The 19,470-nt window shown below is 37.7% G+C and overlaps 2 protein-coding genes and 1 pseudogene across 14 annotated transcripts in view; 1 reads left to right on the top strand and 2 right to left on the bottom strand.

Annotated features, from left to right (window-relative positions):
* The window catches only part of LOC123778677 (uncharacterized), a 177,951-nt gene that overhangs the window by 78,387 nt on the left and 80,094 nt on the right, over nucleotides 1–19,470 (top strand). The gene's annotated exons all lie outside the window — the stretch shown is intronic.
* Nucleotides 8,779–13,310, bottom strand: LOC148107380 (ankyrin repeat domain-containing protein 26 pseudogene; annotated as a pseudogene). The gene is made up of 2 exons (XR_015722493.1): nucleotides 13,081–13,310; nucleotides 8,779–10,156 (listed from the first exon to the last, which is right to left on the bottom strand). The product of XR_015722493.1 is annotated as an ankyrin repeat domain-containing protein 26 pseudogene (transcript).
* The window catches only part of LOC123793446 (uncharacterized), a 386,505-nt gene continuing 385,772 nt past the window's right edge, over nucleotides 18,738–19,470 (bottom strand). For 8 of the 12 annotated variants that reach the window (XM_087857801.1, XM_087857804.1, XM_087857806.1 and 5 more), the window contains one exon: nucleotides 18,738–19,270. In XM_087857801.1, coding sequence (XP_087713927.1) covers nucleotides 19,112–19,270 — 159 coding nt within the window. In that variant the 3' untranslated portion in view covers nucleotides 18,738–19,111. The remainder of the gene's footprint in view (nucleotides 19,271–19,470) is intronic. The other 4 variants (XM_087857788.1, XM_087857811.1, XM_087857796.1 and 1 more) reach the window with 2 other exon arrangements.

Raw genomic sequence — 19,470 nt, 5'->3', positions numbered from 1 at the left:
TAGTGTTTTTGACTGTTTCCTTGTCTATGCAGAAGCTTTTTATCTTGATGAAATCCCACAAGTTCATTTTTTCCTGTTTCTCTTGCCTTTGGAGATGTGTCATGAAAAAAGTTGCTGTGGCCGATGTCAAAGAGGTTGCAGCCTATATTCTCCTTTATGATTTTGATGGATTCCTGCCTCACATCGAGGTCTTTCATCCATTTGGAGTTTATGTTTGTGTATGGTGTGAGAGAGTGGTCAAGTTTCATTCTTTTGCATATAGCTGTCCAATTTTCCCAGCACCATTTATTGAAGAGACTGTCTTGTTTCCAATGGATGTTTTTTCCTGCTTTGTCAAAGATTAGTTGCCCAAAGAGCTGAGGGTCCATTTCTGGGTTCTCTATTCTGTTCCATTGGTCTATGTGTCTGTTTTTGTGCCAGTACCATGCTGTCCTTGTGATCACAGCTTTGCAGTATAGCTTGAAATCCGGCAACGTGATGCCCCCACCTTTGTTTTTCCATTTCAGCAATTCCTTGGCAATTCGGGGACTTTTCTGGTTCCACACAAATTTAGGGCTGTTTGTTCCAGTTCTTTGAAAAACGTCATTGATATTTTGATTGGGATGGCATTGAAAGTGTGGATTGCTCTGGGTAGCATAGACATTTTAACTATGTTTATTCTTCCAATCCATGAACATGGAATATTTTTCCATCTTTTTGTGTCTTCTTTAATATCTTTCAAGAATAGTTTCTAGAATATAGATCCTTTACGTCTCTGGTTAAGTTAATTCCGAGATAGCGTATGATTTTTGGTGCTATTGTAAATGGAAAGGATTCCCTAATTTCTCTTTCTTCAGTCTCATAGTTCATATATAGAAATGCAACTGATTTCTGAGCATTGATTTTGTATCCCGCCACATTACTGAATTGCTCTATAAGTTCTAGTAGTTTGGGGGTGGAGTCTTTTGGGTTTTCTTTCTTTCTTTCTTTTTTTGATGATTTTTTATTATATTATGTTAATCACCATACAGTACATCCCCGGTTTCCGATGTAAGGCTAGATGATTCATTAGTTGCGTATAACACCCAGTGCACCATGCAATACGTGCCCTCCTTACAAACCATCACCGGTCTATCCCATTCCCCCCACCCCCCTCCCCTCCGAAGCCCTCAGTTTGTTTCTCATAGTCCATAGTCTCTCATGTTTCATTCCCCCTTCTGATAACCCCCCCTTTCTTTATCCCTTTCTTCCCCTACTGATCATCCTAGTTCTTATGTTCCGTAGATGAGAGAAATCATATGATAGTTGTCTTTCTCTGCTTGACTTATTTCACTTAGCATTATCTCCTCCAGGGCCGTCCATGTTGCAGCAAATGTTGAGTACTCGTTCTTTCTATTAGCTGAGTAATATTCCATTGTATATATGGACCACAGCTTCTTAATCCAGTCATCTGTTGCAGGGCATCTCGGCTCCTTCCACGATTTAGCTAATGTGGACATTGCTGCTATGAACATTGGGTGCATATGGCCCTTCTCTTCACTACGTCTGTATCTTTGGGGAAAACACCCAGTAGTGCAATGGCTGGATCATAGGGTAGCTCAATTTTTAACTTTTTAAGGGACCTCCACACTGTTTTCCAGAGTGGCTGTACCAGCTTGCATTCCCACCAACAATGTAGGGTGGATCCCCTTTCTCCACATCCTCTCCAACAATTGTTGTTTCTTGCCTTGTCTATTTTTGCCATTCTAACTGGTGTAAGGTGGTATCTCAGTGTGGTTTTGATCCTGATGGCTAATGATTTTGAACATTTTTTCATGTGTCTGTTAGCCATTTGTATATCTTCATTGGAAAAGTGTCTGTTCATATCTTCTGCCCATTTTTTGATTTGTTTATTTGTTTCTCGTGTATTGAGTTTGAGAAGTTCTTTGTAGATCTTGGATACCAGTCCTTTATCTGTAGTGTCATTTGCAAATATCTTCTCCCATTCCGTGGGTTGCCTCTTAGTTTTTTTGACTGTTTCCTTGGCTGTGCAGAAGCTTTTAATCTTGATGAAGTCCCATAAGTTCATTTTATCTTTTGTTTCTCTTGCCTTTGGGGATGTGTCATGAAAAAGGTTGCTTGGCCAATGTCGTAGAGGTTGCTGCCTATGTTCTCCTCTAGAATTTTGATGGATTCCTGCCTCACATCGAGGTCTTTCATCCATTTGGAGTTTATTTTTGTGTATGGTGTGAGATAGCAGTCAAGTTTCATTCTTTTGCATGTAGCTGTCCAATTTTCCCAGCACCATTTATTGAAGAGACTGTCTTTTTCCCACCGGATGTTTTTTCCTGTTTTATCAAATATTAGTTGCCCAGGAGCCAAGGGTCCATTTCTGGATTCTCTATTCTGTTCCATTGGTCTATGAGTCTGTTCTTGTGCCAGTACCATGCTGTCTTTGTGATCACAGCTTTGTAGTACAGCTCGAAATCCGGCATTGTGATGCCCCCAGCTTTGTTTTTCCTTTTCAGCAGTTCCTTGGAGATTCGGGGCCTTTTCTGTTTCCATACAAATTTAAGGACTGTTTGTTCCAGTTCTTTGAAAAATGTCCTCGGTATTTTGATCGGGATAGCATTGAAAGTGTAGATTGCTCTGGGTAGCATGGACATTTTAACTATGTTAATTCTTCCGATCCATGAGCATGGAATATCTTTCCATCTTTTTATGTCTTCCTCAATGTCTTTCAAGAGTGATTTATAGTTTCTAGAATATAGGTCTTTTACGTCTCTGGTTAAGTTAATTCCAAGGTAACGTATGGTTTTTGGTGCTACTGTAAATGGGATGGATTCCCTAATTTCTCTTTCTTCGGTCTCGTTATTCGTGTATAGAAATGCAACTGATTTCTGAGCATTGATTTTGTGTCCCGCCACATTACTTAATTGCTCTATAACTTCTAGTAGTTTGGGAGTGGCTTCTTTTGGGTTTTCCATATAGAGTATCATGTCATCTGCGAAGAGAGACATTTTGACTTCTTCTATGCCGATTTGGATACCTTTGATCCCTTTTTGTCGTCTGATTGCTGTTGCAAGGACTTTTAGTACTATGTTGAATAATAGTGGCGAGAGTGGGCATCCTTGCCGAGTTCCTGATCTTAAGGGAAAGGCTTCCAGCTTTTCCCCATTGAGAATAATATTTGCAGTAGGCTTTTCATAGATGGCTTTTATGAGATTGATAAATGTACGCTCTATTCCTACAGTCTGAAGGGTTTTAATCAGGAAAGGATGCTGTATTTTGTCAAATGCTTTTTCAGCATCAATTGAGAGGATCATATGGTTCCTGAGTCTTTTCTTGTTGATATGATGTATCACGCTGATTGATTTGCGAATATTGAACCACGCTTGCATCCCAGGTATGAATCCCACTTGATCATGATGGATAATCCTTTTAATGTACTGTTGGATTCTATTAGCAGGTATCTTGTTGAGGATTTTGGCGTCCATATTCATTAGGGAAATCGGTCTGTAATTCTCCTTTTTGAGGGGGTCTTTGCCTGGTTTGGGGATCAAGGTAATATTGGCTTCATAGAATGAGTTTGGTAGCTTTCCTTCTGTTTCTATTTTTTGAAATAGCTTTAGGAGAATAGGTATTATTTGTTTTTTGAATGTTTGGTAGAATTCCCCAGGAAAACCATCCGGGCCTGGAGTTTTGTTATTTGGAAGGTTGTTTATCACTGACTCAATTTCTTCATAATTAATTGGCCTGTTTAAGAAATCAATTTCTTCCTGTTTCAATCTTGGTAGTTTATAGGTTTCCAGGAAGGATTCCATCTCTTCCAGATTTCTTAGTTTATTGGCATATAGCTGTTGATAAAAATTTCTAATAATCCTTCCAATTTCAATGGTGTTCGTCGTGACCTCTCCTTTTTCATTCATAATTTTAATAATCTGGGTCCTTTCTCTTTTCTTTTGGATAAGTCTTGCCAGTGGTCTGTCAATTTTATTGATTCTCTCAAAGAACCAGCTTCTAGTCCTGTTGATCTGCTCTACTGTACTTCTGGTTTCTGCTTGATTGATTTCAGCTCTAATTTTGGTCAACAGCTTCCTGGTGTGTGGATTAGGCCTGTCCCTCTGTTGCTGTTCCAGCTTCTTGTGGTGAGAATTTAAAAACTGCATTTTATATTTTCCTATTCTTTTGAGTGAGGCTTGGATGGCTGTGTATTTCCCCCTTAGGACTGCCTTTGCAGTATCCCATAGGTTTTGGACTGTTGTGTTTTCATTCTCGTTGGTCTCCATAAATTGTTTAATTTGATTTTTGATTTCCTGGTTTATTGAGTCATTCCTGAGCAGGATGGTTCTTAGTCTCCAAGTGTTTGAGTTTCTTCCAATTTTTTCCTTGTGGTTGAGTTCCAATTTCAGAGCGTTGTGGTCTGAGAATATGCAGGGGATAATTTAAATCTTTTGGTATCGGTTGAGACCTGTTTTGTGTCTCAGAACATGGTCTATTCTTGAGAATGTTCCATGGGCATTAGAATAGAATGAGTATTCTTTGGTTCTGGGGTGTAGTGTTCTGTATATATCTATGAGGTCCAGCTCGTCGAGTATGGCATTCAAAGCCTTTGATTCTTTGCTTAGTCTTTGCCAGGGTGTTCTGTCTATTTCTGATAGTGGAGTGTTGAGGTCCCCTACTACTAATGTATTTTTATCTATATGTCTCTTTATTCTGGTTAAGAGTTGGCTTGTGTATCTTGCTGCTCCCCTGTTGGGGGCATATATATTTATAATTGTCATATCCACTTGTTGAATACTTCCTTTAAGAATAATATAGTGCCCTTCTGCGTCTCTAACTATAGTCTCTAGTTTAAAATCCAATCTATCTATTATGAGAATTGCTACCCCAGCTTTCTTTTGAGGTCCATTTGTGTGAAAGATGGTACTCCATCCCCTTACTCTCAGTCTGAATGCATCTTTGGGTTCGAAATGAGTCTCTTGTAGACAGCAAATGGATGGGTCATTTCTTTTTATCCAATCTGCAACCCTGTGGCGCTTTATGGGATGGTTCAAACCATTTACATTAAGACTGAGTACTGAGAGATATGCTTTAATGATGCCATGTTGCCAGTAAAGTCTTTGTATTGGTTGTGACTTTCTCTTCTGTATCACTCTTGGGGCCTTTTTACCTTTATAGAACCCCCCTTAATATCTCCTGTAGGGCTGGTTTCGTGGTTACGAAATTGGTTAGTGACTGGTGATTCTGAAATGTCTTTATTTCTCCATCAATTCTGAATGACAGCCTTGCTGAATAAAGGATCCTTGGCTGCATGTTTTTCTCTGAAAGAGCTTTAAAAATGCCCCCCCCCAACCCTTCCTCTCATTCCAGGTCTGTGTAGACAGGTCTGACGTAATTCTGATACCTTTGCCTTGGTACATGAGAAATTTCTTGGTACGTGAGAAATTTCTTTGGGTTTTCTATATAGAGTATTCATGTCATCTGCGAAGAGAGACAGTTTGACTTCTTCTTTGCCAGTTTGGATACCTTTTATCCCTTTTTGTTGTCTGATTGCTGTTGCAAGGACTTCTAGTACTATGTTGAATAATAATGGTGAGAGTGGGCATCCTTGTCGTGTTCCTAATCTTAAGGGAAAGGCTTTCAGCTTTTCCCCATTGAGAATGATATTCGCTGTAGGCTTTTCATAGATGGTTTTTATGAAATTGAGTTATGTACCCTCTATCCCTACACTCTGAAGGGTTTTAATCAGGAAAGGATGCTGTATTTTGTCAAATGCTTTTTCGGCGTCACTTGAGAGGCTCATATGGTCCTTGACTCTTTTCTTGTTGATATGATCTATCACACTGATCGATTTGCGAATGTTGAACCACCCTTGCATACCAGGGATGAATCCCACTTGGTCATGATGCATAATCCTTTTAATGTACTGTTGGATCCTACTAGCTAGGATCTTGTTGAGGATTTTGGCGTCCATATTCACCAGGGATATTTGTCTGTAACTCTCCTTTTTGATGGGGTCTTTGCCTGGTTTGGGGATCAAGGTAATACTGGCCTCATAGGATGAGTTTGGTAGTTTTCCTTCTGTTTCTATTTTTTGAAACGGCTTCAGGAGAATAGGTATTATTTCTTCTTGAATGTTTGGTAGAATTCCCCGAGGAATCTGTCAGGCCCTGCACTCTTGTTTTTGGCGAGGTTTTTGATCACTGCTTCAATCTCTTCATAATTAATCGGTCTGTTTAAATAATCAACTTCTTCCCATTTCAGTCTTGGTAGTGTATGTATAGGTTTCCAGGAAGGCATTCATTTCTTCCAGGTTGTTTAATTTATTGGCATAGAGCTGTTGATAAAAGTTTCTAATGATCCTTCCTATTTCATTGGTGTTGGTCGTGATCTCTCCCCTTTCATTCATAATTTTATTAATTTGGGTCCTTTCTCTATTCTTTTGAATAAGTATGGCCAGTGGCTTATCGATCTTATTTATTCTTTCAAAGAACCAGCTTCTAGTTCTGTTGATCTGCTCTACTGTGCTCCTGGTTTCTAATTCATTGATCTCTGCTCTAATGTTGACCACCTGCCTTCTCGTGCATGGGTTAGGCCTGTTCTTCTGTTCCAGTTCCAGCTTCTTGAGGTGAGAATATAAAAACTGCATTTTAGATTTTTCTATTCTTTTGAGTGAGGCTTGGATGACTATGTATTTTCCCCTTAGGACGGCCTTTGCAGTGTCCCATAGGTTTTGGACCGATGTGTTTTCATTTTCATTGGTCTCCATAAATTGTTTAAACTGATTTTTAATTTCCTGGTTTACCCAATCATTCTTGAGCAGGATGGTTCTTAGTTTCCAAGTGTTTGAGTTTCTTCCAAATTTTTCCTTGTGATTGAGTTCCAGTTTCAAAGCATTGTGGTCTGAGAATATGCAGGGAATAATCTCAGTCTTTTGGTATCGGTTGAGACCTGTTTTGTGACCCAGTATGTCTATTCTGGAGAACGTTCCATGTGCATTCGAAAAGAATGAGTATTCTGTTGTTCTGGGGTGTCGTGTTCTGTATGTATCTATGAGGTCAATCTGGTCCAGTATGTCATTCAAAGCTCTTGCTTCTTTGTTGATTTTCTGCTTAGGTGATCTGTCTATTGCTGAGAGTGGAGTGTTGAGGTCCCCTACTATTAATGTATTATTATCTATATGTCTCTTTATTCTGGTTAAGAGTTGGCGTGTGTATCTAGCTGCTCCCTTGTTGGGGGCATAGATATTTATAAAATTTGTTATATCCACTTGTTGGATACATCCTTTAAGAATAATATGGTGTCCTTCTGTATCTCTAACAACAGTGTTTAGTTTAAAATCTAATCTGTCTGATATGAGAATTGCTACCCCAGCTTTCTTTTGAGGTCCATTGGCATGAAAAATGGTTTTCCATCCCTTCACTTTCAGTCTGGATGTATCTTTAGGTTCAAAAGGAGTCTCTTGTAGACAGCAATTGGATGGGTCATGTCTTTTTATCCAATCTGCAACCCTGTGGCATTTATGGGAGCATTTAGGCCATTCACATTGAGAGTGATTATTGAGAGATATGATTTTAATGATGTCATGTTGCTTGTGAAGTCTTGGTTTCTATAGATTGTAAATTTCTGTTCTGTATCACTCTTGGGGCCTTTTTACTTTTATCGAACCCCCCTTAATATCTCATGTAGGGCTGGCTTGGTGGTGGTCACAGATTCCTTCAGTTTCTGCCAGTCTTGGAAGGTCCTTATCTCTCCATCAATTCTGAATGACAGCCTTGCTGGATGAAGGATCCTTGGCTGCATGTTCTTCTCAGATAGAGCTTTGAAAATGCCCTGCCAACCCTTCCTGGCCTGCCAGGTCTCTGTAGACAGGTCTGACGTTATTTTTGTATTTTTCCCTTTGTACGTAAGGATTTTCTTCCCCCTGGCCACTATCCTTGGATCTAATATTTGCGAATTGCACTGTGACGTGATGTGGTGTAGGTCTGTTGTCTTTGATCTTGGGAGGGGTCCTCTCTGCCTCTTGGACATGAATGCTTGGTTCCTTTGCCAGATTAGGGAAGTTCTCAGCTACAGTTTGTTCAAATATCTCTTCTAGACCTCTCTTTCTCCACCCGCTTGGGGATGCTGATGATTCTGAGAGTGGAACGTTTTCATTGAGTCAGTAATCTCCTGTAATCTACATTCAGAGATTGGATTATTTTTGAGCCAAATTTCCGTTTTAACTCTCTCTTCTACGATCCCATCTTCCAATTCACTAATTCGTCTTCTGCCTCATTTATCCTGGCCATCAGAGCATCTAGTTTAGACTGCATTTGATTCATAGCATTTTTAATTTCTGGCAGATTTGCTCTCATTTCCGCCCTTAGAGATTCTATATTCTCGTTAATATCAGCATCCTAAAACACTTTATATTATTTAATCAGCTACAGATTCACTGTTGGCATGTTACATTGACTACATACCTGACTTCTGATATGACTTAATTTCTTCTTTAAATTTAATTTTTATTTACTAGATACAAGTTAACCCTGGCTTATAGTCTATATATTTTTTATATTCAACTAGATTCAAAATTCAGCCATAATCATTCAGGTCATGATCTCGGGGTCCTGAGGTGGAGTTCTCCAATGTGGAGCCTTCTTGGGTTTCTCTCTTCCTCTCCCTTTGCCCTACCCCCATTCATGTGCAGGTGCACTCTTTCTCTCTAAAAAGGAAAATAATAATTAATAATAATAATAATAATATAATAATCCATAATCAAATATCACTTTGAATTTTCTCTCAGGAAGCTTGAAAAATATTTATCTTTCTGGATACTTCCCTTTCTACTTTCTCCTTTTCATACTGATAAATTCTTTTTTTTTTAAAGATTAAATTCATTCATTAACTCTTCATTTCTCTCTTCCAACATAAGAGCTTGTTTTTCACTTTCAGCCTGAAGTTTTTCTAGAATATCCTGTAACTGGTCTTGGATATTAATTACTATCTTTTCTTTACTGGCAGCTTTGTTGTAAGCATCATCTAGTTGCTGTTGAAGCAACGTATTTTCACTTTGTAGTTGAGAAAATCTCTCTTCTAAGGATTCCTGCTGTCCAACGTATTTATTCACTTTATCTTGTTCATTTCGATACATGTGTTCAATTTCCTTTTTCTGACACTGTGTGTGACTTAGGTCTCCCTGTACACGTTCTAAAACCAAAGTCTTTTCTCCGAGGGCATCTCTTGTGTGATGGAGCTCAATTTCTAAAGTATTGAGTTGACCTTCACCTTTCGAAAGATTCTGAGAAGGCAGCTCATTGTTATCTTTCAGGTTAGACACATCGAAATTCAATTTCTCCTGCACAGGAACACATTCATCTTTTGCTCTCTGGAAAGGAAGTTCTAGGTCTCTCTTTGATGTCTGAATTTGATCACGATCCTGTATAGCACTAGCTAGTCTAGCTCGGCATGATTCAACTTTTGCATCCAGTCTTTCCTTATTTTCCTCCTTGCCCTCCGATTTTGACTTTAGCATTGTATTCTCAGCGGTCAGAGCATTAATCTGTCCACTATACAGGAATATTGTTTTTCTTAATGTTTCCTCGGTCAGTTTTATGGTCTTTTGAAGGCTGGCATTTTTCTCTTTTATAATTGCAATGTCTTCACAGTACTTCTTTTCTTTTTCCCGGTTTTGATTGTTTATAGTGCCTATTTCCAGTCTTAGCATGGCAAGTTGATCCTGACACCTGTGGTTTTTATGCAACAGACCTTTTTCTTTTCCATGACTATTAAAAATCTAAGTGAAACAAAGGAGACTTTTAGCTGGAACTCAATAAAATGACATTATCATGATGTTCTCTGAAATTAAAGAATAACCTATGTTTATACAACGAACAGGTTGCAGTAAGTGGATATCCAACGGGAAAGAAATAAAGTTGGGTCCAAACCTCAAACTAATAATATACATTAAATCAAAGGGATATTATAAATAATATTGATGGAAATATACAATTTTTATCAAAGATGTACCTGATTCAAATTATTTCTTACAGTCCTCAATTCCTCATCCCGTGTCCGAAGAGTAACTTCAAGCTGTTGTTTCAGTTCAGCTTCTTTATTATACTGCTGTACTTTTCTTTTTAATTGCTCCTTAATTTTTTCATATAACATATCAGTATTTCTTCCATTTTCTTTTTCCCTTTTGAAGGAAAACCTGCAAATAAATGGACTTATTTTAAAATTTGTTTTGTAAGCAATAAAAAGTTCATTTCATGATCTGGTTCCACATATGTTGGTTTACTGTCCAAATGAAATTTCTATGTTCTTTTTTTTTTTTTTTTTAAGATTTTATTTATCTATTTGACAGAGAGACAGCCAGCGAGAGAGGGAACACAAGCAGGGGGAGTGGGAGAGGAAGAAACAGGCTCCCAGTGGAGGAGCCTGATGGGGGGCTTGATCCCTGAATGCTGGGATCACGCCCTAAGCCAAAGGCAGACGCTTAACGACTGAGCCACCCAGGCGCCCCGAAATTTCTATGTTCTTAATTTTTTCCTTTCTAGGGCTCATGGTTTTAATTTCTCACTTCAATCTCTTCCAAAAGATATACAGAGTTAAAAAGAAGCAATGAGAAAGCATTATGCAGTTTAGTAGTAAGTTTTAGTCAATAATAACTCGGTAGATATTGTAGGGAAAGAAATTTTGAAATTATTCAAGAAAGTTAGAATTGAAAATTATCGTTTTTTCCCACATAGTCATAATTACTCTTCCATTAGAATAATTTAGTTACTAATTAAAAAGAAATTGCTGTTTATAAATTGACTAGAAGTAGATTTCTACTTCACAAAACATCACAGGTACCTCTAAAAATAATTTGCAGTGTAAGACAGAATCTGCAGATGTCATTTGCACAACATACCCCTGCAGATTACTGTGATGCAGGACTAGGCTAGGGAGTCTAATATCTGTTGCCCTATATATTTTATGTTTCTTCTTCTGCAATACTCTCAATTGACCTTGTTGATTATTATTCATTTTATTTAAAGATTTTATTTATTTGACAGAGAGAGAGCACAAGCAGGTAGAGTGGCAGGCAGAGGGACAGAGGAAAGCAGGCTCCCCGACGAGCAGAGATCTGGACATGGGGCTCGATCCCAGGACCCTGGGATCATGACCTGAGCCGAAGGTAGACACTTAACCAACTGAGCCACCCAGGCACCCCTATTATCCACTTCTACATACTTCAATGACCACTTTTAGTTATCACAATTCTAGAATGGAGAGGTTAAAAATAGTAAGTGAGCTGCAGGACTTTCCTCAGGTCTTCTTACTCCACTACTAGTGCTCTTGCACCAAACTGCAGTTCTTCTCTAGTGGAAATCATCAATACAAAAGGAGCCTTATATTTCAAAATACTGGTGGTAAATAAGGTAAAATGTATACAGCTCTTAGAAAAATCATCAGATTATTTGCTGCTGCAATAAATTTTATTTCCTCTTCATGATGTTTAAAATGGTAAGAAATACAAAATGGGGGGAAATACACTGAGCTGTTTTATTAGGAATAAAATACTCATCAATTAATTATCATTAGCATATGATTGTTTCAAAAGCACCTTGTAATAAAATAGGATACCACTTGGAGCAAATTGCTACTTGTCTCAAAAGTAGGACACTAACATCCAAAAGAAAGTCTCTGAACAGGCTACACTTTTCCTCCTGTTCGTCAGTGGAAGCGTTAAGCTAACCTCTCTATTAATATAGAGGTGATGAAGTAACTGCCCCAAAACTGAAACATATGTTGTCAGTAGCAATAGTTTTGAGCTTATGGAAAGCTCATCAATTCTTGTGGAAAATAATAAAACCCTCTCCTTTGGATGAGGACATTATGAATGTCACTATTTGACTCTTGCAGACAAATGCATTTAAATTGAGACTATTACTTTAGCCACTGGACCAAAATGTCACAGCCCCTTATGTCCCGCCCCCATATATATATATATGCTTTAAAAATCCTCTATACTTTCCATGATCTACACTGTTGGTTTTTAAAATATATATATATGTTATTTAGATATAAAATAAAAAATTCAGTTTTATCCTAATAGGAACTATGATATTTATAGCTAAAATTAATAGCTTATTGGAATCCTTGGCTTCTCATATTTGCTGTATGTGTATTTTCTGAGTTAAGGGATGGAAAGTAAATTGAAATAAATGTGAATGTTGGCTCTTTTTTTTTTTTTAAGATTTTATTTATTTTTAGAGAGAGAGCATGAGCAGGGGAAGAAGTAGAGGGAGAGAGGAGGGAAAAGAATCTCAAGCCGACTCTGCGCTGAGTGCAGAGCCCAACTTGGGGTTGGATCTTACAACCCTGAGATCATGACTTGAGCCAAAACCAAGAATAGGACACTGAACCAACTGAGCCACCCAGGCACCTCAGTTTTGGATTTTTATGTGAAAATGCAGGCTAAATCACCTTGAGACTATGATGGAACTAGTTAAATGTTTTGTAAAGAAATTTTATTTCACATACTATATGTACCTGTAGTTTTACTCTATGACAAATTTAACTGTCATTTAAATTAAAATTGGAGTTATTCATGAGGAGGATAAAATCCTGTCTTTAAGTAACCAATACTATATTGAAGAATGTATTCCAAGTAAGTTAACCAGAAACGTAGAAACAGATTTATATAAGAGACATTCCTTACAGCTTTAATTAAAGTATAGAAAAATGAAAACCAACCAAAATTCAATTTGTTAAATAATGAGGTTTCCATATGATGGACTTCTATATGGTCATTAAAATTATGATTTGGAATATACATTAAATTATTTGTAGAAGTATTCACCGTTAAGAACTTGCTGTATTATTCAGAAGAATCCCATACTTCACAATACTAAAGACGTTTTCTTCCCTATAAAATCCTAGAAGGTAAGTTAGCAACTACAAAACTTCTCCTACATATCTGTAGTATAAAAGTCAATAGCTCAAGGGGTGCCTGGCTGGCTCAGTCGGTAGAGCATGCAACTCTTGATCTCATGGCTGTGAGTTCAAGCCCCACACTGGGTGTGGAGCCTATTTAAAATAAAAAAAAAAAAATAGTTCAAATACTTCCTTGAAACCAAGACGTCATACCTCAAACTGCAGAGTTCTTGTTCCCATTCCACTTTTTGCTGCTCCAACTGCAATTTAATTTCTTTTGTTTGTGATAGCTCCTTTTGTAGACCATTAACCCAATTTTCCAATTCTTTATTTTTTCTTGTAAGTTGCTCACAGTGATTATTTTTAAGTTCTAATAATCTTTCACATGAGAGAACCGCATCCCAAATTTTTAATAAATTAACAATCTACATCAGAGAAAAAACAGAAACAGAATATATAGGGCGCCTGGATGTCTCAGTTGGTTAAACATCCGAGTCAGGTTTCGGCTGAGGTCGTAATCTCAGAGTCCTGGGATTGAGCCCTGCATGGGGTTCTTCAATCAGCATGCAGTCTGCTTGAGATTCTTTCCATGCCCCCTCCCTCCCCCTCTGTTCTTCTCTCACCCCCTCCCCCCACTCATGCTCTCTCTGAAATAAATTACTTAAATCTTAAAAAAAAAAAGAAAAAAAATATGAGTACTTTTTGCATATAAAGGACTGTGTGCTTTCACATTCGCTCATTCATACATTAAACAAATATATTGAATGACTTCAATATAAAAGATATTATACGGGCACCTGGGTGGCTCAGTCGGTTAAGCATCTGCCTTCAGCTCGGGTCATGATCTCAGGTTCCTGGGATCAAGCCCTGCATTGGGCTTCCTACCCAGCGGGGAGTCTGCTTCTCCCTTCTCCTCTGCCTCTGCCCCTCCCCCAGCTTGTGCACTCTCCCTCTCTCAAATAAAAAAAATCTTAAAAAACAAAAAGATATTATACTAAGCTCTGCAGATTAAACAGATAAGATCCCTGGCTCTTATTTAGCTTCACGTCTAGTGAAAGGGAAAGACAAAATGACAATTACAAATTCAGATAGTTCCTATAAGGAAACGGAGTTCTAGGATCACATAACATAACGTGATCTACCCTGGGAAGGGAAGATTCCCCGAGGAAGAGAGAACTATTCTGAGAAATGAAGGAGGAGCAGGAAGCAAGTGAGCAAAGGAGGAAGAAGAGCATTCAAGACAGCCTACAGCATGTGCCAAAGTTCCATTGCAATCTGCTTCTGGCCAAGATGGAGTAACAGGTACTGATTTACCTTCCTACCTGAAACAAGCCAAACACAAAAAGATAAAATACATTTTCAAATTATTTTCAAGACAAAAGACTTCAGTCAATGAAGGACAATGATCCCTGAAAACAAAAGAAGTTAGCCTAACACATACCGGAACTCACTGCCTTGGGAGAATTTCCACTGACCATGACACAGGTGAAAAAACTGAGATAGACTCCACCAGATTCCCTGAGTTGAGATGACGGAACTGAGAATCCGGTGAAACCAAGGCAGATAGAGATCAGAGGTCAAAACACCGGCGAGAAGAAAGCAGAACAAAGAAAGAACTCTAGAGATCTGCAGAGGGCTCCGCTGGTGCTCAGCACCAGGGATGGTATCGATTCCCATTAGCCATGCTGGGAAAACTCATAACCTGTAGCACAATGAATACAGTAGTAGGTCTTGCCTCAGCGGTGGGGAACAATGAGCTCTAGGCTGAGCACTACTCTGGATTCACCTAACAATTCATAAGAATAGGACTGGAAAGGGACAAACTGTTTGTAATCAACTTAGCTATATCTCAAAAGAAAGCATAAAAAGGTAAGTAGAGGCATAGAAGCTATTTTTAAAAAACCAAATACAACTTACAGAGATGTAAATTATGTCAGACATGAAAAATACACTGGATAGGAATAAACACATATTAGACATCACAAAATAAAAGACTGAAATTGACCTCAGAAAACTGTGAGAAAACTTCAAGTGGCTAATCTACAATTCCTCAAAGAGGCAGAGGAAAGGAACCAGAAAAAAATATTTGAACAAAAAATGTCTGGGGCACCTCGGTGGCTTAGTCGGTGGGTGTCTGTCTGCCTTCAGCTCAGGTCATGATCTCAGGGTCCTGGGATCAAGCCCCATATCGGACTCCCTACTTAGTGGCAAATCTCCGTCTCTTTCTGCCCCTCCCCCTGCTTGTGCATTTTCTCTCTCTCAAATAAATGAATAAAATCTTAAAAAAAAAAAAGAAAAATGACCAAAACCTTTCTAAACTTAATGAAAACTATACTCCCACAGATCCAGAAGGATCTGACTAGGAGAGAAGAAATGGAAGTTAACTATTATAATTTTCTTAAACTGCATATGATGTGGTAAAACATTACTTGAAGGTGGATTGTGATGCTTAAATCATATACTTTAAACCCTAATCACTAAAATAGCAAAACGAAAGAGTTATAGTGAGTAAGCAAAATACACACACACACACACACACACGTAAATAAAACTAAATCATAGAAATTACTTGATTAATCTAAAAGAAAGCAGAAAAAGAAGAGAATGGGAACAAACAGCAGAAAGGACAAATGGAAGTCAAACAACATGCCCACAGATTCAAAACAACTACATTAACAATCACATGAAATGAAAATGGTCTAAAAGCCTCAATTAAAAGGCAGATTCTCAAAATGGATAAGAAAGGAAGACCTAGGGGCGCCTGGGTGGCTCAGTCGTTAAGCATCTGCCTTCGGCTCAGGGCGTGATCCCGGAGTCCTGGGATCGAGCCCCACATCAGGCTCCTCCGCTGGGAGCCTGCTTCTTCCTCTCCCACTCCCCCTGCCTGTATTCCCTCTCTCGCTGGCTGTCTCTCTCTCTCTATCAAATAAACAAAGTTTTTTTTTTAAAAAAAGGAAGACCTAATTATATGCCACCTATAACAAAAAAATGCACTTTAACACAAATTTGTTAAAAGGCCAGAAATATGATACACCACACTAACACTTGACAAAAGAAGGCTGAGCCTAAGTGGCTATATTAATACCAGACAAAATAGGTAGCAAAGCAAAAAACATTAGCAATAAATAAGGTCATTTTATAATGATAAAAGGGTCAACTGAAAGAAGCATAACAAACCTAAATGTTTACACGTCTATTAATAGGTTCAAAATACATAAAGCAAAAATCGACAGAATTGCAGAGAAACAGGCAAATTCACAATTATAGTCTGAGATTTCAACAGGCAGAAAATCAGCAAGAATGTAGACTTGAACACCACCATTCTTCTCAAGTTTCCATAGAACATTTAACAAAAGAGACTATATTTTGGGTCACAAAATAAATTGTAATGAGAGGGGTAAGTCAAAAGGACTAAGTCATAAAAGTGCGTTCTGTAACCACAGAGAAATCAAATTAGGAATCAAGAATAAAAATAGCTCTGGAAAATACTTGAATATTTGCAAACTAATTAATACATATCTAAATAATCCCTGGGTCAGAGTGCCTGGGTGCCTCAGTTGATTAAGCATCTGTCTTCAGCTCAGGTCATGATCTCAGGGTCCTGGGATCAAGCCCCACATTGGGCTCCCTGCTCAGAGGGGAGTCTTCTCCCCACCCCCCCGCCAAGCTCATGCTGTCTCTCTCTCTCTCAAATAAATAAAATCCTTAAATAACCTCTGGCTCAAAGAAGTAATGAAAAAAGAAATTAGAAAGTATTCTGAACTGAATGAAAAGGAACACATAACATATTAGAATTTCTGGAATCCTGGTATATTAGCACTCATATGAACATTTATAACACTGAATGTATGTATTAAAAAAGAAGAAAAGTCTCATATTGATGACCTTTGGCTCCACCTTAAGAAATTAGTAAAATAGTAGTCAAAAACAAGTCTGATAACTTTTGGTTATGTAGAAAATCTGACAGAATTTTTTAAAAAGCTTCTAGAACTAGTAAATCAACTCATCAAGTTTGGAGGATATAGAATCATTATAAAAAATCAACTGTATTTCTATTCATTAGGAATAAACAATCAAAATTTAAAATTTAAAATTTAAATTAAAAATTAATTTTAATTATTAATTAAAAATTAAAACTGCATTGAAAAATAAAAAATAATCACAGGTAATATCATAAAAGATAGAAAGACCTAGACGTAAAAAACTATAAACTATTACCAAGAAAATTTAAGAAGACTTATATAAATGGAGAGATATACTCTGTTCAGGGTTGAAAAATTCAGTATTGTTAAAATTAATCTGTAGATTCAACATAATCCAAACCTGATTTTCAGAAGACCACCAGAGTTTTTTCTCTTAGAAAATGACAAGTGGATTCTACAATGCATGTGGATAAAATAAATAAATGAAATTCATGTGGAAACACAAAGGACCTAGAATAGCAAAAGAGCCCTGAGAGAGAACAAAACTGGAGGACTAACCCTAACCACCTGATTTCAAAAATTATTATAAACTGGTAGTAATTAAAACAGCATGATATTGGTGTAATGAAGGCTAAAGAGATCAATGGGACAGAGGAGAGTCCGTAAATAAACCCACACATATATGGTCAACTGATCCTGACGAAGATGCAAATGGCATGAAGTAAAGACAATACAGCCTTTTCAACAAACGGTGCTAGGACAACTGGATATCCATACGCAAAAAGAATGAACCTGGATCCATACTCTGCATCATAAATAAAAAAGAATACAAAATGGGGGCGCCTGGGTGGCTCAGTCAGTTAAGCGTCTGCCTTCAGCTCAGGTCATGATCCCAGGGTCCTGGGATCGAGCCGCATGTCCAGATCTCCGTGCAGTAGGGAGCCTGCTTCTCCCTCACCCTCAGTCTGCTGTTCCCCCTGCTTGTCCTCTCTCTCTGTCAAGTAAATAAATAAAATCTTTTAAAAAAAAAAGAATACAAAATGGATCACAGATCTAAACGTTAAGACCTAAAACTATGAAACTTTGCTTTTAAACTACAAAACTTCTAAAAGAAAGCATGAGAGAAAACCTCTGACCTTGTGCTAGGCAAAGATTTCTTAGATAGGAACACCGAAGGCAAGAATCCATAAAAGAACAAATGCATAAACTGGACTTCACCAAAAAGGAAAACTGCTCTTCAAAAGACACTGTTGAGAGAATGAAAAGTCACAGGCTGGGAGAAAATCTTTGCCAAAAAATAGGTGATAAACTATATCTGGAATAAACAAAGAATTCTCAAAACTCAACAAATCAGAAAACAACCTAAATTTTAAAATGACAAAGAATTTGGACAGTTCAAAGAAAATACACAGATGGCAAATAAGCACACAAAAATATGCTCAACATTATCTTATTAGGGCAATGCATACTAAAACCGTAATGATATATATACTGCATGCCCACCAGAATGGCTAAGATTTAAAAAACTGACAATATTAAGTGTTCATGAATATACAGGGAGAAATTAGAACTCCCATACACTGCTGGTGGGAATGGAAAATGGTGCAACTACTTTACAAAGCAATTTGGTAGTTTCGTAATAAGGGGATATAACGAAACATGAGACTTACGGGTGATAGATATATTAACTGCCTGAATCACGGTTATGGTTTCACAGGAGTATACATATGTCAAAACTATCAAATTATACACTTCATATACGTGCAGTTACCTAACTAAAGCTATGGGGGTGGGGAGGAAGCTCTATTATAGGAAAAATCATCCAAACTAGTGGCTGAGACACAGATGGAAAGAAGGATATGAAACAGTACAAGATGAAGCTGAGGACCGTGGTGTTTCACGCTAGAGCAATGAGAAGTAAAAGCTAAGCTTTAAGCAAGGGGGGTAACATGACGAAATATAAATTTTTAAAAATATATGATTATGGTTGCAGCGTAGACCAAGATTCTGGGAGGTGGAATGACAGGGAAAACCGTCCTGAGGTTATTTCAGTATCCTAGGAGAAAAATACTGGTAACCTGACCTTGGGTGAAGGCATAGAAGAGAAGCAGAGTCAACAAACACATCGGTGTGCCATTTTCATGACGAAAAGTATAGTGGAAATTATAGCTCTTTGGCTGAGAGTACTCAGCAGTTCTCTGTCTTCATGAAAAACATATTTGTGAGATGAGTAGCTCTATAACAGATCAGTGTTGTGTGGTACAGCACTAGACAAGATGTGCACATATTACTACAGTAATATACATATAAAGGCTTTATATTTATACCACGGTCCTACCTTTACAATCCATGCCAAGTTGTTCAATTAGCAACATGCAACTCCTAAAATCAAAGCAAGGCAACTTGCAATCCTCTGAAGCTGTTCCAGATAATGGGGTTAAGTCATCAAGGTCATCCGTAAAATTAATTTGCTTTTTGATCTACAAATAAATAATAATTTCAAAATGTCCCCCAAATATTTATAAAATATACTAAGTGTAGAGAGATGATAAATACCCATCTTCTTATGAAAGCAAAAACATAGGTACTTTTTTAAAGAACTGATTTTTCTCAAAACAACCTTTATCAATAACTAGTGTTTCTGAATAACATTTTCACAACAAATAGAAATTCCTCTATT

Source organism: Ursus americanus, chromosome 31 (genome assembly GCF_024610735.1).
Source record: "Ursus americanus isolate L20-20 chromosome 31, mUrsAme1.1.p, whole genome shotgun sequence".
NCBI lineage: Eukaryota > Metazoa > Chordata > Mammalia > Carnivora > Ursidae > Ursus > Ursus americanus.
Note: the sequence above shows the minus strand (reverse complement) of the source record. Positions and strands in the feature narration are given on the sequence as shown.